General features: G+C 40.1%; 1 protein-coding gene across 1 annotated transcript; it reads right to left on the reverse strand.

Annotated features, from left to right (window-relative positions):
• Positions 1–2,858: 2,858 nt before the first annotated feature.
• On the reverse strand, positions 2,859–12,283 carry LOC146378394 (uncharacterized). The gene is made up of 5 exons (XM_084944477.1): positions 12,182–12,283; positions 7,560–7,919; positions 6,308–6,577; positions 4,149–4,202; positions 2,859–4,022 (listed from the first exon to the last, which is right to left on the reverse strand). The coding sequence occupies exons 1-5, from the start codon at positions 12,273–12,275 to the stop codon at positions 3,925–3,927; spliced, it is 876 nt and encodes a 291-aa protein (XP_084800603.1). The 5' UTR covers positions 12,276–12,283; the 3' UTR covers positions 2,859–3,924.
• Between the last annotated feature and the right edge of the window lie 5,294 nt (positions 12,284–17,577).

A 17,577-nucleotide genomic window follows, 5' to 3' on the forward strand; every position in this document is an offset into this window, starting at 1 on the left:
ATACTCTTAAAAGAACAAACAAAAACAAACATCTGTCAACTAAATTGGTTAAAATTCAAATGTAATCAATTACAAAAAAAGAAGGAAGCATTTCCTTCTTTACTGAAATAATCGGAATAATATTTCTTATTTCGTAAGGCATCGTGTCGACTGAAGGTTTCTACTGGGAGAGTGCAAATGATTAAAATACACTTATCGGTCACATTCAGAAGTTTGCAGACGACACAGCCATCATGGGGTGTATTTGGAATGATCAGGAAGAGGAGTACAGAAGTCTGGTGAGGAACTTTGTCGCATGGAGTCACACAAACCACCTGCAACTCAACACCTCAAAGACTAAGGAACTGGTTGTGGACTTTGGGAGGTCCAGAGCAGGTCCACTGCCGGTTCAGATAGAGGGGGAGGAGGTGGAGGTGGTCAACAAGTACAAGTACCTCGGGCTGTGGGTGGACAACAAACTGGACTGGTCATGCAACACAGAGCACCTGTATAAAAAAGCCCAAAGCCGACTGTACTTCCTCAGGAGGCTGAGGTCTTTTAACATCTGCAGGAAGCTCCTGAGGATGTTTTACCAGTCGGTGGTTGCTGGAGTACTTTTCTATGCTGTGGTGTGCTGGGGGAGCAGCACAGCAAAGAAGGACTCATCCAGGCTGGAGAAACTGATCAGGGAGGCTGGCTCTGTGGTCGGCATGAAGCTGGACACTCTGGTGACAGTGGCAGAGAAAAGGACACTAAAGAAACTGCTGGACATTATGGACAATGCTGGGCATCCTCTGCACACGGCCATAAACAACCAGAAGAGCCTGTTCAGTGACAGGTTGCTTCTCCCAAAGACAAGAACCAACAGACTTAAAAACTCCTTTGTCCCACACGCCATCAGACTGTTTAACTCCTCTCTGGAGGGGAGAGGGAGGGGAAACAGGAGGACAAAGGAGGGGGGAACAACTAAGCTGTAGTGCCTCTTCACCTCACTGTGCAATTACCTTTGTGCAATACTTTTTGTTAATAGTCAACGGTGCAATAGACTCCATACTTGAAATGTGCAATCCACTTGTATTTTTATTTTTATTTTATTCCTATTTATTCTATTTATCCCCTTTGTATATTTTTATCTATATATGTCTTTGTATTTATATATGTGTGTGTATATATATATATATATACATATATATATATAATATTCTGTAACTCTATAACTTCTGTCGGTGCTGTGCTTATTTGGAACCGAATTTCCCAGAGGAACCCACCCGAGGGATTAATAAAGTTTTATCTTATCTTATCTTATCTTATCTTATCTTATCTTATCTTATCTTATTAGGTACACCTGTTTAGCTCCTCTGCAGTGTAAACAAGCAGCCGATTACATGTCATTGACTCGGTGCATTTAGGCATGTAGACATGGCCAAGGTGACAGAAAGGTGACTGCTGATCTGCTGGGATTGCCCAAAACAACCATCTCCAGTGTTTACAGGGAATGGTCTAAAAAGAGAGTGAGTGGCAGTTCTCTGGGAGAAGAGGTTTTGTTGTGGTCAGAGGAGAATGGTCAGACTGCTGCAGGAAGGCGACAATAAGTCACATATCCTCTCATTACACCCAAACTGTGCAAAAGTCTCTGAACCTTGAAGCAGATGGGCTTGTTACAGTTTTAGCAGGGCCTGAATGGGTACCCTGTACGTCCTGCCTTGAGGGTCACCTTTTCTGGGACAGCTGGCTGTACTCAGCAAATACCCAGAGAGTACATCAGGCCAGCGAAAGAAGAGCTGTAGTGCCAGCTGTGCTGTGTGTGGCGGCTTCTTTCTGCTGGTCTGTGGAGAGGAGAGCGTGTGTTTTGGTGATTTAACATTTTTAACCTCCTTTTCTGTTTCATGACCAACTCGTTGATTTTCTTATTTTTCCTCTCTTTTATAGGAGACAGCGGTTTGTCCATCACTTTCAGTTTATTAGTAATAAAAATCTTCATAAAAACCTTTAATTAAACTACTTTGCCTTCATGTCTCCTTTTTTCAACCCGGACACTACTTGTTACTTTCCCCACGTCCCCTTGACCCTTTAGGGGAACATAAAAGGGTCACAGCAGCAGACGACCAGACAGAGTGTCAGCTAAGAACATGCCTGCAGGGAAACGCAAGACTGTAAGATTCATAAATTCAAAGAAAAAAAATAAAATCAAACAGAAAGAGGCTGACTCGTGTGACTGAATGGGCACAGAAAGGAAATATTTAGTCATCATAAGTCTCCAAATGTTGAAGGGAACAGCAGGCGAGGTCCTTATTTGTCATTCATAGCTCAGAAGTGACAACCACACGGAAAGTTTCCAGCTCACTCACATTTTTACGGCTAACTTCTCAATCTGTCATTTTAGGTGGCAGCAGTGAGGTTTCACGGCCTTTAATGGTGCATAAAAACATGCACACACACACACACACACAATGACGGCCTCTGAGAAAAATCAATCCAAGCTGCGCGTTGTTGAAACGACCGTTGGTGGGACCTTTTAGCCGGCTGTCACAGCTTCACTGAGGTGTTTAACAGCTCAGACGTGGTTTTAATATTAATGTTAGAGATTCAGTTACAATAAAATGTATTCATAACAGTATTTTTAACGGTTTCTGGGCTGAAGCATCCTTTCAACATGCTGCAGGGTGTCTCTTCTTTTTTGAAAGTCCCCAAAATACTATTAAGCTGTCATTTTACTTCTCTGTGCATCTTTATCAACACTGTGTTATGTTCTTTTAATGCTTCAGTAATAAATCCCTGTTGGGGCAGCTGAGATTTCAGTGGAGATGAAACTCGAGATGCTGGTTTTTGGTAATCCAGACTACGCAGTAACGTATGAATGACTAACATCATCTGAGATATTAAAATTACAAGAAATGTTTCAGTTCATAAAGAAGAAACTCTGAGTGTAATCGTAACGATGGTTTTATACCTCTGAGGAGCCAGGAAAAGTGGCACCTGTGGAGGAAGTGACAGCTAACAAAACAAAACACATTTCTGATGAAAGAGGAACCAGAACAAAGTTTTACAGCAAAACCTTTCAAAATAAAATGCACAAAAGACAAACAAAGACCTGTAAAAATCACGGTTTATTCACATATTATAGTTAGATTAATAATTCATTCCATTAGTAATGCATGTAAACATTATTACATTAATAAAGATCCCATGTATGTAGGAGTTAGAGCCATAGCTGATAGGTAGATGTTGTCCCTGGTTAAGCTTTTAAGGTACAACACGCTAATACAAACCAGGAGCGTCTAAGAAACAGAAACGTGCGCTTTAAGGTGCTTATTGTAAAAACTCTGCGTTTAAAATGAACTGAAGCTGTTAGTAGAATTTAATGAAGTAGCCGCTGTGTCTTTATGTCAGCATAGTGTCTCAAACAGATATTATCTCGAGGTAAAAACATGGCTGGGCTGTCCTGGCTGACTTTGACATCTAATACTTTTATTTCTGGTGTTTTATTGTGAAGCACTTTGAGATTTTTATCTGTGAAACATTTGACATGAGTCAGTTTTACTTACTGATGTACTGTAATATCAGTTTTTGTGAAAGAATAGTGTGGTGAGTTAGTTGAACCTTTACTTAAAGGCAGCTCTTTAACAGTAAACCGTCATTTACAATGGCGGCTTGGCAAAGGGAAAAACTTGGGGGAGAGGGTGGAGCCCCCTGGTGGTGAACATTTCAGTTAAATTTTGCAGCGTTTTTTGTTTGTTTTTGTAGTTCGTTCCCTCGATAGTTACCACTTTGATGTCTTTTGTTACCTTGATGTGTTTCTAAAAGTTGAGTGATGAGGAAACTGATAAATATTTGCAGCCTTTTATCACTGATAAATCTTTACTAAATATTTCTGATTATTTCCGGACAGACTGGATCTCCACAGCTGCATCTCCACCACTCCATTCCAGCCAGATGCTGATAAAGTCATCTGCACATCAGCATGGCGCTCAACAGACCTATGAGGATGGTGACAGGCACCAGGAGGAGGGCCACGTACAAGAACCACGGCTCTGGGTACATGCCTGAAATCAAAACGCACAAAACCCTTTGTGTGAAGTTTGATCCCAGTATCAATAACACACGAGTGCAGTGTTGGAGTCCTTTTTCCAGTAAGAGCAAATTTCTAGAAGCTTAAATGACAAACTCACCATGACGCGCTGATGAACATGTAGTGGACTCATTTTTATCACCTTCTCCAACTTCTGAAACCAATGAGAAAAAAAACTTTTACGATTAAACAGGTTTCCTCTTCAAAGATACATATTGTACATGAAATCGGTTTAAACCCCTCAGAGTGAACGTCAACATAGGGAGAAAGAAAGAAAGACCTTTCATGGACTTTATGTCCAAAACAATCTGTACTGTGTTGAAGAGACAGCGCCTGAAGTTGTTAGAGAGCCAGGCTGTACTTTTGTGTAATATCAACGTTGTACCACAAGATGGCGAAGTGAGTCAGTCAGGCTAGTCGTTTAGGTAAGCATGCTAAAACATACCTGTAGTTACTTCTTTCCTAGTCTTTAGACACTTTACTTACATAACCACTGAAGCGGTTGAGCAAAGGGGTTCAAAAACTTGCTAAATTTACCATAAGGTAAAAGTAATAGTTTCTGAAAAACATTTAGTAAATCTACAAAAATTTAATGGCCAGTTTATGAAAAGAAAACTTGTGACTATATGAGAAAAAATGTCAAATTTATAAGAAAAGCTACACCAAAATAAAATAAAAGCAGATGGCCTGCTGTGCCGTCTGAAAAAGAACGACAATCACATCATTAAGGAATTATTAGCTCATGTTCATTCAACGAAGTCATCTTAACTACAACAATATAACATGATATATCACTAAATTCACAATTTAAATTAAAGTAAGAAATACCAAAAACTTTAATAAACTGTAGAAAGTATAAAGTCCAGATTTCAGACACACAGCTGCTGTGCCCCTAAAAAAACATTTTAGCTCATCTTTTAAAGAAGTGGAAGCGAACAAAGTCGTGCAAGAAAATCTCACACAGAAATTCAGGATTTTTCTTATTTCCTGTTAAAAAAATTCTGTAAAGCTTAATTTGTACTGTTCAAAATCTGCAGTGTCATTGATTCCTCTCAGGAGGAAGATGATTAATCTGATGATTGACTCAATCGGAGGTCACTAAAATCAATATTGAATCTGTGTGCAACTTTGCCAAAACAATGTGGGACTCTGGAGTTTTTTCACACCAGCCTATTAATCAACCTACGACCCAGACAGACTTTGAATTCATTTGAAAGCCTGATGCTTAGCCTCGTCCACCCCAGCTGTGAAACTCAGAAACCAGTCTTACTTGTTATCATCTATCGTCCACCTGGGCCTTACACAGAGTTTCTGTCTGATTTCTCAGACTTTTTATCTGATTTAGTTCTCAGCTCAGATAAAATAATTATTGTGGGTGATTTTAACATCCATGTAGATGCTAAAAATGACAGCCTCAACATGGCATTTAATCTGTTGTTAGACTCAATTGGCTTCTCTCAAACTGTAAAAGAACCCACCCACCACTTTAATCACACTCTAGATCTTCTTTTAACATATGGCATAGAAACTGAACATTTAACAGTGTTTCCTGAAAACCCTCTCCTGTCTGATCATTTCCTGATAACATTTACATTTACAATAATTGATTACACAGCAGTGGAGAGTAGACTTTATCACAGTAGATGTCTTTCTGAAAGCGCTGTAACTAAGTTTAAGAATATAATCCACCCACTGTTATCATCTTCAATGCCCTTAGACTCTTTTTCTCCAATTGATCTTTCTGAGTTAACTTCAATAATTACTTCCTCCAAACCATCAACGTGTCTTTTAGACCCCATTTCTACAAGACTGCTCAAAGAAGTCCTGCCATTAATTAATTCTTCAATCTTAAATATGATCAACCTATCTCTAATAATCAGCTATGTACCACAGGCCTTCAAGCTGGCTGTAGTTAAACCTTTACTCAAAAAGCATCTCTAAACCCAGCAGTCTTAGCTAATTATAGGCCAATCTCCAACCTTCCTTTCATATCAAACATCCTTGAAAGAGTAGTTGTCAAACAGCTAACAGATCATCTGCAGAGGCTTATTTGAAGAGTTTCAGTCACCTTTCTCACTCACTATGTGTTAACAGACCTCTCTGCACTGAATCACACTTGTCATTAATCTCTGCCTCTCTTCCACAGCATGTCTTTTGTCCTGTCTTCCTTCTCTCACCCCAACTGGTTGCAGCAGATGGCCGTTAGCAGCAGTGTTGTGATTTGGTGCTGTATAAATAAAATTGAATTGAATTGATTACCAGACAAGTTGCTGTGGAAGATGCTCTTTGTAATCACGTCATCCCTCAGGTGCAGCTGGCACTCGTATTTCCCACGCGACCACAGAGGTACGGTCTCAGAGAGAGTGACGTACGGCAGAGCGGCGTCGGCGTCTCCTGGAGCTGAGGTAACATTTTGGAGTCGACGGCCGTTGTGAAAAATGTGCAAAGAAAATCCAGCATCCCGCGTCACGCTGACCTCACAGCCTAGCATGCAGGGAGCGTGTTTGGTGACATTAAAGACCGTGGTGCCTGAAACAAGAGCACACGCGTACAGCACGGTCATAGACACACATATTTTTATAAAATTCTTTCAGAACTTCGGGTTTAATCACTGGAACAAGAAGTATTTAACATAAATAATACATTTATTCACTAATTAAAAGTTTTTTTTCAAACAGAATATCAACCAGGATGTCAGCTCTAGTTTAATTCCTCTTTCATGTGAATCTTTTTACACACGTCGCCTTTCCCTCGTTGTTTTTCTTTCTGTGTTTTTTACCTTCATACTCTAAATAACTCAAGTGCCTATTGTAATCCTACAAATCTAAATGTAATGATCAATCATCACCTATCATTAATTTTGCCCACATTTTCTTACCATCCAGGTGCAGCTGCTTCTGTCATTAGATGGATAACCGTGTTTCAGAGATTTAGACTCAGCTTTAACAGAGCCCACGGGCCTTATGTTTGACACCGCTGTTTTAATTACGTTTTAGGAAACCCTGGGAGATATTGGCATCTTTTGGTTCAGGTACAGACTATTTGTCTGCTGGATGTGGTCTCATGGATCAGTTGAAACATTTTGTCAAAAATACAGTAAAAATACTGTGAATCAGGAGACGACATCACACTAATCTCTTTGTCAATCTCTGATTAATAAACTGTAATTCTATCTTGCATAGTGATATTTTTTTAACTCAGCCTCATTTGTGAGGGGATTTCTGTTTGGTGACAGGAAATCAGAGCAAATATTTCACAGCTTTTCTGCAGACTTCTCAGTAGGTCTGCAGAGGAAACTGTTCACGTGTACGTGCCACAGAGGGCTGTTCTGTCCTCCTGACACAGTCTAATGTAATCTAACCCCTGACCTTTAACCTTAAACCTCCTCTCTGTCAGTCAAACTCTGCAGAACAAGAGTCAGTAGATGTGAATACTGTGAAATGTGACTACGTTTGGTCGCCCCTGTGAAGCAATAAACAAAAAAACAACAAATCTTCTGCCTTGTATTTACCGTAAACCACAAGGGAAGTTGTGTCCCCCTTCTGCCTAAAATTTCCATTCCTCTCTGTGTGAAGCGAGAGCTTGCACCGGTACTTCCCGCTGTCAGCCCACTGCACACTTTTCAGAATCATCGACTTGTTTGTTGAGGTCCCGTTATTGTCCAGAAGGGTTGCACGGCTATTGTTCGGGGTCTGTGAGGGGATCAACCGTATGAAATCAGCAGCCATCTCATTTAATTTCCACCAGTAGAGGATGGGCTGGGACAGGAGCTTCTCATCTTGCAGCCGGAGCTCACAGGGCATGATGATATCCTGACCCAGAGCTGCAGAGAGCACAGCAGGCTGGTGAACAGTGACCAAACAGAAAGCACCTGAAAGACAGCCAGTAAACATGAACTGTCAAAAACAATTTAAATAATAAAAAACTTTATTGATATAGCACCGTTAAAAACAGAGTTTACAGCATGCTTTAAAAAACAGGAAGTTGTGATGTTATGTCCAAGAGCAGTGTGACACAGAAATGCCCCCTTCCTCTTTAAACCTGTGATTGGTTGTGAATACACTGACAGCAGCACAGACACACAAACCAAAGACCACACTGTTTTATTATTTGCGGCTGTGGTCATCACTGGGCTATTTTACCAACCAATGTGTAGCTTCATGCAAAGAACCACTTCTGTCTTGTGGTCATGGGAAAGCTGGAGTACAGCCTTCTCCTCAAGTTTCATACCTCCGTGTCTGATAAACTAGTGCGGCTGAAATTCACAGGCTTTACAGTAAGTATGTGACTCATGAGGGAATGTTTTAAAACTGTTTCTCTGCAGTTACTGGATGCAAAGGTTATAATAAGGAAGGGTCAGCTTTAAACGGAGTCAGGGACAAAACTTACAGTACTGGGTTTTTCCACATTTTAAGTTTCTGTTTAGTGAGCCACTCGAGGGCCACTGTTGTTTCAGGGACCCAAATGCACAAGGAGAAGTTGCTGCCCTTTTATTGTGGCTGATGCAGAAGACAAAACACTAGCAAAGTCCAAAGGATCAAATCCAAGCAGGCATGAGGAGCACAACTGAGGAGCATAGAAGACGTGTTGACCATGCAGGAAAGATTGGAGGAGGCGTTAGACACAGGAGAGAAAGGCAGGTGAAACTAATCAAGAAAATCAGAAACACAAGGAAAACTAATGCAAGGCATGAAAATATGAACAAATTTCAAAGTAAAACAGAAAATAAGGAGAAGTTAGATCGACAGGAATACTAACGTGTCAAAGACAAGAGGAGATGACTGAAGCAAGACATGAAGGAGAGCAGAAAAATAGCGAAATTAAAAACAGGAATCCAAAACAGAAACACAGAAAATCCTAGAAGCAAATCCAGGTCGCAGGAAACATTATGGTTTGGTTTAAAACACATCCTTTAACAACAGCAACCTTCTTAGTGGAACTTTCAGTTTCATCCATTAACTCCAAATCACAACAACAGTTACCTCGATGTGTTTTATATTGTATGTAATTAGAACAAAATATCAGCAACAACCCCCTATAAACAAGCACTTGGTGACCGCAGGAAGGAAAAACTTCCTTTTAACAGGAAGAAACCTCCGGCTGCAACTGGTTGAGTGAGAGTAGAGATACAGGACAAAAGACAACGCTGATACCTGCAAATTATTAAATACAGTAGTACAAACACACGACAGGCAGACTCATTCCAAATTACATCATGTATGTAATGAGAACAGAGGAGGCTGTTTTATCTTTAAAATTCTTTACTGATATAAACATTTAGTCTGTAATGATGGTGAGAAGAAGAGGTGACATTGCATAAAGGTTTTCCTGCAGATGAATGAAGGTAAAGTAGAAACCAGAACAGTCGTGAGGGTCGCCTGCTGGTCACACTTCAAGAACTTAAACAAGAAGTGACACAGAGGAATTTTCTTTAAAAATCCCTGAAAGAAGAACTTTGGGAAGATGTTATTTTTAGTGGATCTGCATCGTTACTTGCTTCTATTTTCACTTCCCCCAAAAATATGTACAGTATACACCAACATTTCCCAACAGCCAAATTCAAGCGCAAAACCTGTTGAAAATGACAAAAACAACCAATCAGCATAAACAAGTTACTTTTCATATTCTAACTGAAGAGACTGTGATGCTGGTACAGCACTCTCCTTTATGTCTTTGTGCATAACTGAAGTTTAAGTCTGGGACCTGCATCAAAAGCAGTTTGGAACAACAACTCTCCTTGCTAAATGTTTCAGTTAGAAACATTAGCTTTCATCCTCTTACAGTTATAGGAGTGGTTAACCTCTTAATATGCACCAACACTGTTGTGTTAGGGCTGGGCTGCATTTGCCTCACAATCTAAACAAAGATAATGATGCATATTTCTCATGGTTCTCAGCGTCCTACTGGTTGTGCTTTGATATAAACACCAAGCTCCGTTTTTTTCTTACATTGCATTTGTGACTTTGCTCTCTATGAGAGACCAGTGCTTGGTCTTTCAATGAGTCTTTTAACAGATTTGTAGCTCTGAATTATTAGAATTTAAACTGCAGTCAGTCATTCAGGAAGTTCACTGAATTGCTGAATGTGTGTAATTCCCATCACAGCTGCACAAGTGAAACTTTCTAATCTCATCTGATCTGAGCAAGCTGTATTTTTCCAAAAAACACACCGAAGCAGAAACACACCTCTATGCTGATGATACTGATATTTATGCACGCGCTCCCTCTGTGCTGCAGGCAGAGCTTCAGACTGAATATCACTCACAAACGTAAACGCTCACAAAACGAAAACATTTATGGTGTACTCGAAAGCTCATCTACAGACTGTGCTGACTTAGCAGTTTTACATCTGATACCAAAGGGTGTACAAGTATACAAGTACTTGAGAATATGGATGGATGACAAGCTTTTCTTGAACTTGTTTCTTTTAACCCTGTGATATGTTATGGTGGTTTATCTCGTCATTCAGTGTTCATGCCTTTCTGTCTTTAATTAAAAGTCTCTTCATTTTTCATGAATTGGGTGGATTATCATCACAGACTGCTCACAAGAAACAGTGTGGCGCATGTGTACCTGTGAAACAGTCTCAGCTACACTCCCCCAAACAGTTGCTTTTTAACATTTCTGGCTGTTTGGAAATCGTTATGTTCGGGACTGCTGCTAGGTCAGCACACTGGCAGCAGATGGCCCCGCCCCTCCCTGAGCCTGGTTCTGCCGGAGGTTTCTTCCTGTTAAAAGGGAGTTTTTCCTTCCCACTGTTGCCAAAGTGCTTGCTCATAGGGGGTCATATGATTGTTGGGTTTTTCTCTGTATCTATTATTGTAGGCTCTACTGTACAATATAAAGCACATTGAGGCGACTGTTGTTGTGATTTGGCGCTGTATAAATAAATTTGAATTGAATTTCATATTTTTTAATGTAATGTACTTTGCAGAAGGATCTGATCTGGAGCTTATATCTATCGTTGAATTTAACAGTCTCTAGTATCTTGTCTTTAAGCTTGCTGCTACCTTTGCTGGTCAAAGAGATTTGATCCCAGCGGCACTTCCTTTTTACATACAGGTAAATATAATAGATAAAAGCTGACGTGTTTATGTGGCTTAAAATGACAACTTTTGAGTTTGTCTTTTAACATTAGCTGTTAGCTTAGACAGAATGAATGAGTGTATCCCTGCATGTTTGCTAACAGCTGGGATTCTGATTGTTTTAGGAGGCAATTCAGTATCTGACACAGCATTTATGTTACAGTTACCTTTAACATTGAACATGTAACAGTTTAGAACTGTCCACACATTTGTTAAGGTTTTGAGACTGTGGTCATACAGGCTTCAGCCACTCATTGATGATAAGCACCATGTCTGTACCAACAAAACTAAACGATTCCAGCATGATTGCATTTTAATTTGTGAATTGTTGTTGTTAAGGTTTACTTTATCAGTTCCCGAGAAACTATTACATGTTTCAGCTGGTTGGCACCTGCAGAGATTTTACATCTGTCTGTTTAAACCACAGGAAGAGGTAACCTCAGTACTTTGTGTTACCTTGTAGCTAGTCATCGACATCTTCAGAGAGGAAATGGGTCAACTAAAGTAAAATCTTTGCAGCTCCTTAAAAATATATATTTTTAAAGAGTTCCATTCTGAAACAAATGCAGAGAAAGATTCAGAGAATGAGCTCTAAATCTAAAAAAGAGCAAGCTAAGAAGTCACATAGATTCATTCACTACAAGCTTTTTATGTGAATAATAAATAAAGTTAGAAAAAAATGGGTTAACTTTCAGTTTGGCTGAAAATTAGTTCTGCCCCTCACTGCAGAGGGAAAGATCATAAAAAACATATGCCAGACTCTAGATGTTAGAGTCCATGATCCAAATTATTTTCTTTATTCATGACGAGCTAAGATGTCTCCATTCAGGACAGACTTTTATTGTGAAGGGTCACATTTCTGCCGGTATCTTTGAGGTTTAACACTGAAATGCTCGCAGCTTCTTAAATTTATGACAACACAGAAGCAACTGAAATGTCAGATTGCCAGAAACCAAATCAGAAATACGTTTATGAATATTTCAAGAGACGGTTCAGGATCCTCATCACAAAAATAACACAAAATTTAACAAAATAAAACAAACATGTACCTGAGACCGCAAAGCAGAGAATAATCCATGATGTCCTCCCCCATTTTGACAAATTCAAGCTACGATGGCGCTCACACGAAACAACGCTTGACATGTTTCCTGACTGAAACCACAAGATAAAGATTTCCTACTGCGAGAGCGCGCAGATTAAATACTCCAGGGTGGGGTGTGTGTGTGTGTGTGTGTGGGGGGGGGGGGTCACTTCCTCCCAGCATAACGAATCTGTGTGGGGTACAAAACAAAGCAAGACGAGTTTTGCAGCAGGAGGTTGCTGCCCAACATGTTGATGAAATCATCTCTCATCAGGGTCCAGTGAGTTTCACGATCAGCCTTTTTCAGCCTTTTACACGTTTATTTGGTGTCATGAAAATTTTCCAACTTCAAACTTCACTTTTCCTCTGAGTGTTGTTAGAATGTCTCAACCATGTTGGTGTAAAGGGTCAGTCTGATGCACAGGACCAGATCCACTGACAGTCTGCACCTGTTGGCTGCACACTTTGGGACTGACTCCACTGTATATGTTTGTAGTTTCAGTTTTAAAGAGTAAAATGTTGGAAAGTGTACCTGCTACAGGCCCGGCGTCTCAGAGCTGTGACTCCTCCCACCTGGAGGACTCGTGTTTTTGGTCCTCGTGTTTACTGGTACTGTGATGAAACAGAGGGAGGAGAAGGACATTCCCATTAGAGGGTGTACACAAGGATGCGTCTTGTATCAGTTGTCACAGCCAGGCGAGTTATTTTTTACTGTAAGCTGACGGTTTTTCTGTGTTTCCTGTTTCTGGCACATTTCTACTCAACGATTTGCACAAAAAAGTCCCCGGCATGTTTGTACTTAGCAGTGCACACACAAAGAGAGACTGTTTTTTCTACTTCTCTATTAATTTTCTTGTGTTGCATTGTTGTTTCAGATTCTCAGAGATATTCTCAGAAATGTTCCCACACTCTTCAACGATTTACAGACGTTTCATTGTTTCTGTCATGAAGCAGTCCTTCTGTATCAGAGGTACGATGGAGGAGCAAACACTCCCTGGAACAGCTGGAGTGATGTGTGATCGGCTCTTCACTGTCAACGCTGAACATCCAGAACATCCAGCTACACATTTCAGGCAGCCCAGAAAGTTGTTGGACTTGGAGAAACATGCTGATCTTGGATGATTCGTGTCGCACCCGCTGCATCCGCAAAGCCACCAGCGTTGTGGAGGACCCCACACACCCCTCACACACACTCTCCATCCTGCTGCCTTCTAGCAAAAGGTACCGGAGCATTCAGGCCTTCACTGTCAGACACTCAGTGACTGGACTGACACACACACACATTCATACACCAAGTTGATTTTGCACATTTCTATTGCAATGTTGTGTCTGTATCATTCTGTTCTGTCTTTGTTTTGTTTGGGGGTTTTTTGCAATTTTTTGCACATTCCACACATTCACATCTACTGATGTGTTGGTGGTTCAACTTATCGTTAACATCAAATAGTAAAAGGACTGGTGTTTGTAAAGCACCCTTCAGCTGAGCTGCAAGTCTTGTTCACCCAGTTACACACACACACACACCTGCACAGACATACACACACACTTTAATTTACAGTATGTCTAAGTACAATCGAACACTCAATGGTGTCGGCCATTACGTATTATTCATCTCTGGCTCTGTCTTCCTCCCCTCACTCCAACTGGTTGCAGCAGATAATCCCCCCTTCCTGAAACTGGTTCTGCTGTCTTCCTGTTAAAAGGGAGTTTTTCCTTCCCACTGTCAACAAACGCTTGCTCATAAAGGGTCACATGATTGCTGGGGATTTCTTTGTTTTTAGTATTGTGGGATCTTTACAATATAAAGAACCTTGAGGCAACTGTTGTTGGGATTTATATAAATAGAACGGAATTGAATTGTTGAACTTTAAAAGCACCGAACCCAAACAGCTTCCTCCAAAGCATACCTGGCAACAGGAAGGCACTGAGCTCAAACAGCTGGTAGTTTGGTCAAATCATGCTCTTACTACAAATGAACGGCTCTGGAGTTTGTTTGGAGTTTGATCGAGACCATCATCACTAAAACATCTCACCCGATTACAATGACAGTGTTCACATCAGAGCTTGATTTAAACAGAATGAACAGGGCAGGTATAAAAAAACACCCCAAGAGTCATAGCAAGGCATTTTTACTAAAAGACTAAAAAAAAAATTCAGTCATATTATTGTCTCGGTGTAAGAGCTGTAGGCGTTTCAGACTCAAACGTGGGACGTCTGACTAATTTACAAAATTTGCAAATTTGTAAATTAGCAAATTTACAAAATGGTAACAACAGGTGTTCAAAAGTTTCTGATGAGGATACCTCAATCTGCCTCAATACCCAAGACTAAAACTAACACTAAAACACCGAAACACATACAAACTAAACATTTAAAAAGAACAAAATGAACAAACACACTCTGGAAACTATCTGTAGCTGAATTAAATCAAAAAGTCAGAATGGTGATTACAAAAACTAATAACTCTGCCCGTTCATTCTGGCACATGAAAGCTAATGAGTTTCGCCTCGGTCTGGCACGTGGGATTCACCTATCTCAGTCCTCACACAGGCACCGCTGAGTCACAGCTGTACTTTTCCATGTCTCTCCCACATGCATACATTTAGCCAACAAGTTGAACCCTCGATGGAAACTATACATGCATAACTAGCTCTGTGCGTTTGCAGAGGTGTGAAGACCACTCGCTCTTGAACAACTTTTTTAGCCACTGACAGTGTCGGGCTGCCTCTGCACACCTACCTGTGGTTAAGACATGTAAAAAAACACCAACTTTGTACTCAGGCTTTAGAAAATGTTAAAAATGTGTTAGCTGTGTTTCCATACTGCTTCTCCAGTTCAAACTGGCCTGTTTCTCACTGGTTCTTACAGATCTCAGAGCAAACCTCCTCATAGACTGTATATAAAAGATGGACAGAGCCAACTTTAGATCAGCTGTTGGTTTGTGAAGCCCAGTTTTAAAGCTGCAGCTTTATAATTGTGGCTGCTAACATTATGACCTGGACGGGAGGGTGGACTGCAGTGTTATTGGCTAACACTAGCTAGCTTAGTTAGCAAGTTGCTTTTATTTTTTATTATTAGATAAAGATCACCTGACTTTAAAAACTGCAGTTTTAGAATGATAAACCACTTATTATGGGAATAGAGGTTATCCAAACCTACCTGGCCCTGTGTGAAAAAGTAATGGTAACCTAATAAGTAAAAGAGCCACAATCAAGAATTTACAATACCTGGCGATGTATATATATATATATATATATATATATATATATATATATATATTAGGGGTGCAACGATACTCGTATCGGTATTAAACTGTTCGATACAGTGCTTTTGGTTCGGTACGCATATGTATCGAGCAATACAAAAACTTTTATTTATTTTATCAACTTTTCTTCTGACGATGCTGTCTGTGTTGAGCGCTCAGTGAATCTGCGTTCGACTACTCCGCCTAGGCTGCACTGTCGAGTGCAGATCCACTGAGCACAGCGCAAGCTAGCAAGACAGAAGCTAAGCTTGAAATTGAACCTCCCCCACCCTCATTCAGATCTGGCGTTTGGAACTATTTTGGTTTTCATGTGAAGCATGACCCTGATGGTAAGCGCGTCATGGACAAAAGTAAAACAGTATGTCGGATGTGCCACGCAATGCTCAATTACATGGGTGGGAACTACTGCGTTAGCGCAGTTAGCTGTTAACGTGTTGACGCCGTCCAGCCCCACGCACGGGACGATCCACGGTAGCTCGTTAACGGAGATTTGTCGTGTTATGGCGTTAACGTCATTTCAGATTAACGCTGACAGCACTAGTGGGAACACAACGAATATGACTGCACATTTATGCCGACATCGTCCTCGTGCAAAGACAAGTGGAAGCAGACAAAAACAACAAGCACGCATGCTACAAACTTTACCCGAGTCATTTAGACACCCGTTAGCACAGGATTCTCCTTATGGGGACCTGATATGTTTAATATGCTGCTGAGAATATAGCCCAGAAGAAGAGTATAGTATAGCTTTTATTTTGGAAAGAGACGTTTCTATGTAATAAACTCTCTTTTCCAAAGATGAGTGATTTCTCGATCAGATAGATTTATTTATTTTTTTTATTTTGTTGTTTCAGCAACATTACATTTAAAAACCGTACTTTTAAGTTAAAATATATATTTATAATTTTAATAAATGGCAAATTAAAAAGGCATGAACATTTTTTTGTATCGAAAAAATATCGAACCGTGACACATTAATTTATGTTTTATTCAATAAATAAGTACATTGGACCTCATAATGGAACGTTATTGATGCCAGTTGATGTTGTATAAAAAATGTCTAAAAATGTAAAAACAAGAAAAAAAAAGAATGAAGCTTACTGACACCTTGTGACAGTGTGGTGAGATATGGAAAAACAGGCCTGATAGAAAGAATTTGCTATTTGTTTGTTTGTTTTGTATTTGTTTCTGTCACAGAAAATTTGTTTTTTTAGAAAAGTTATCACAAGGTTTTTGGGATAGGTATCTCATATTTACTAACTCCAAATTTCAAATCATTAAGTCAAACTTTGAAACTTTGAGTTTTTAAGTTGGCACTTTGAGTTAGTATCAGTGGCAAATTTTGAATTACTCAAAGTTTTGAGTCAGTACGTGGAAATATTGAAATATGTGTCTCGAAACTTCGAGTTTTGATTTACAGGCAGCATTTTTTTCTTTTCTTTTTTCCTTTTTCTTGGTTGGTGTTTGTAACGCTTACACTCTTGGATTATAGGTGTGTAGCATATAACTCAGCAGCAGACACAACTCTGGTAAAGTTAGACCATATTCAGTATCAGGCACTACGAATTTGCACAGGTGCATTTAAAACAACTCCAACAGCACCTTTACAGGTGGAGATGGGAGAGATGCCATTGGGACTGAGAAGGGAGCAGCTCATACTTAATTATTGGGCTAATTTACAGGGCCACAGGCAGGATCACCCAACGCATGAAGTACTTAAACCTTGCTGGGAGAAAGAAAGGAGGGAAAGGAAGAGCTTTGGATGGATTGTGGGGAGACAAGCAACAGAATTTAATCTGGATCAGTTAAACATTAGTCACAGAGTGCCGTTACCGGCAGTACCTCCATGGCTACTTCCTGATGCTACAGTAGACTTAACATTGTTGAACAAGAAGAATGAGGATAAGGCATTTACTTTGAACTCTCATGCGGTACAGGTTTACATTGACCAATATTATAGTTATGTTCAAATATATACGGACGCCTCAAAGAACACAACCGGTCAAACCGGTGTTACAGTTGTGGTCCCAGAGTTTTCGGTGGAAATGGGTAAAAGGATTAGTGATGGGCTTTCTGTGTACACTGGGGAAATGATCGCA

Source organism: Perissodus microlepis, chromosome 11 (assembly GCF_051167445.1).
Source record: "Perissodus microlepis isolate ML-2025 ecotype Zambia chromosome 11, ASM5116744v1, whole genome shotgun sequence".
NCBI classification, from domain to species: Eukaryota; Metazoa; Chordata; class Actinopteri; order Cichliformes; family Cichlidae; genus Perissodus; species Perissodus microlepis.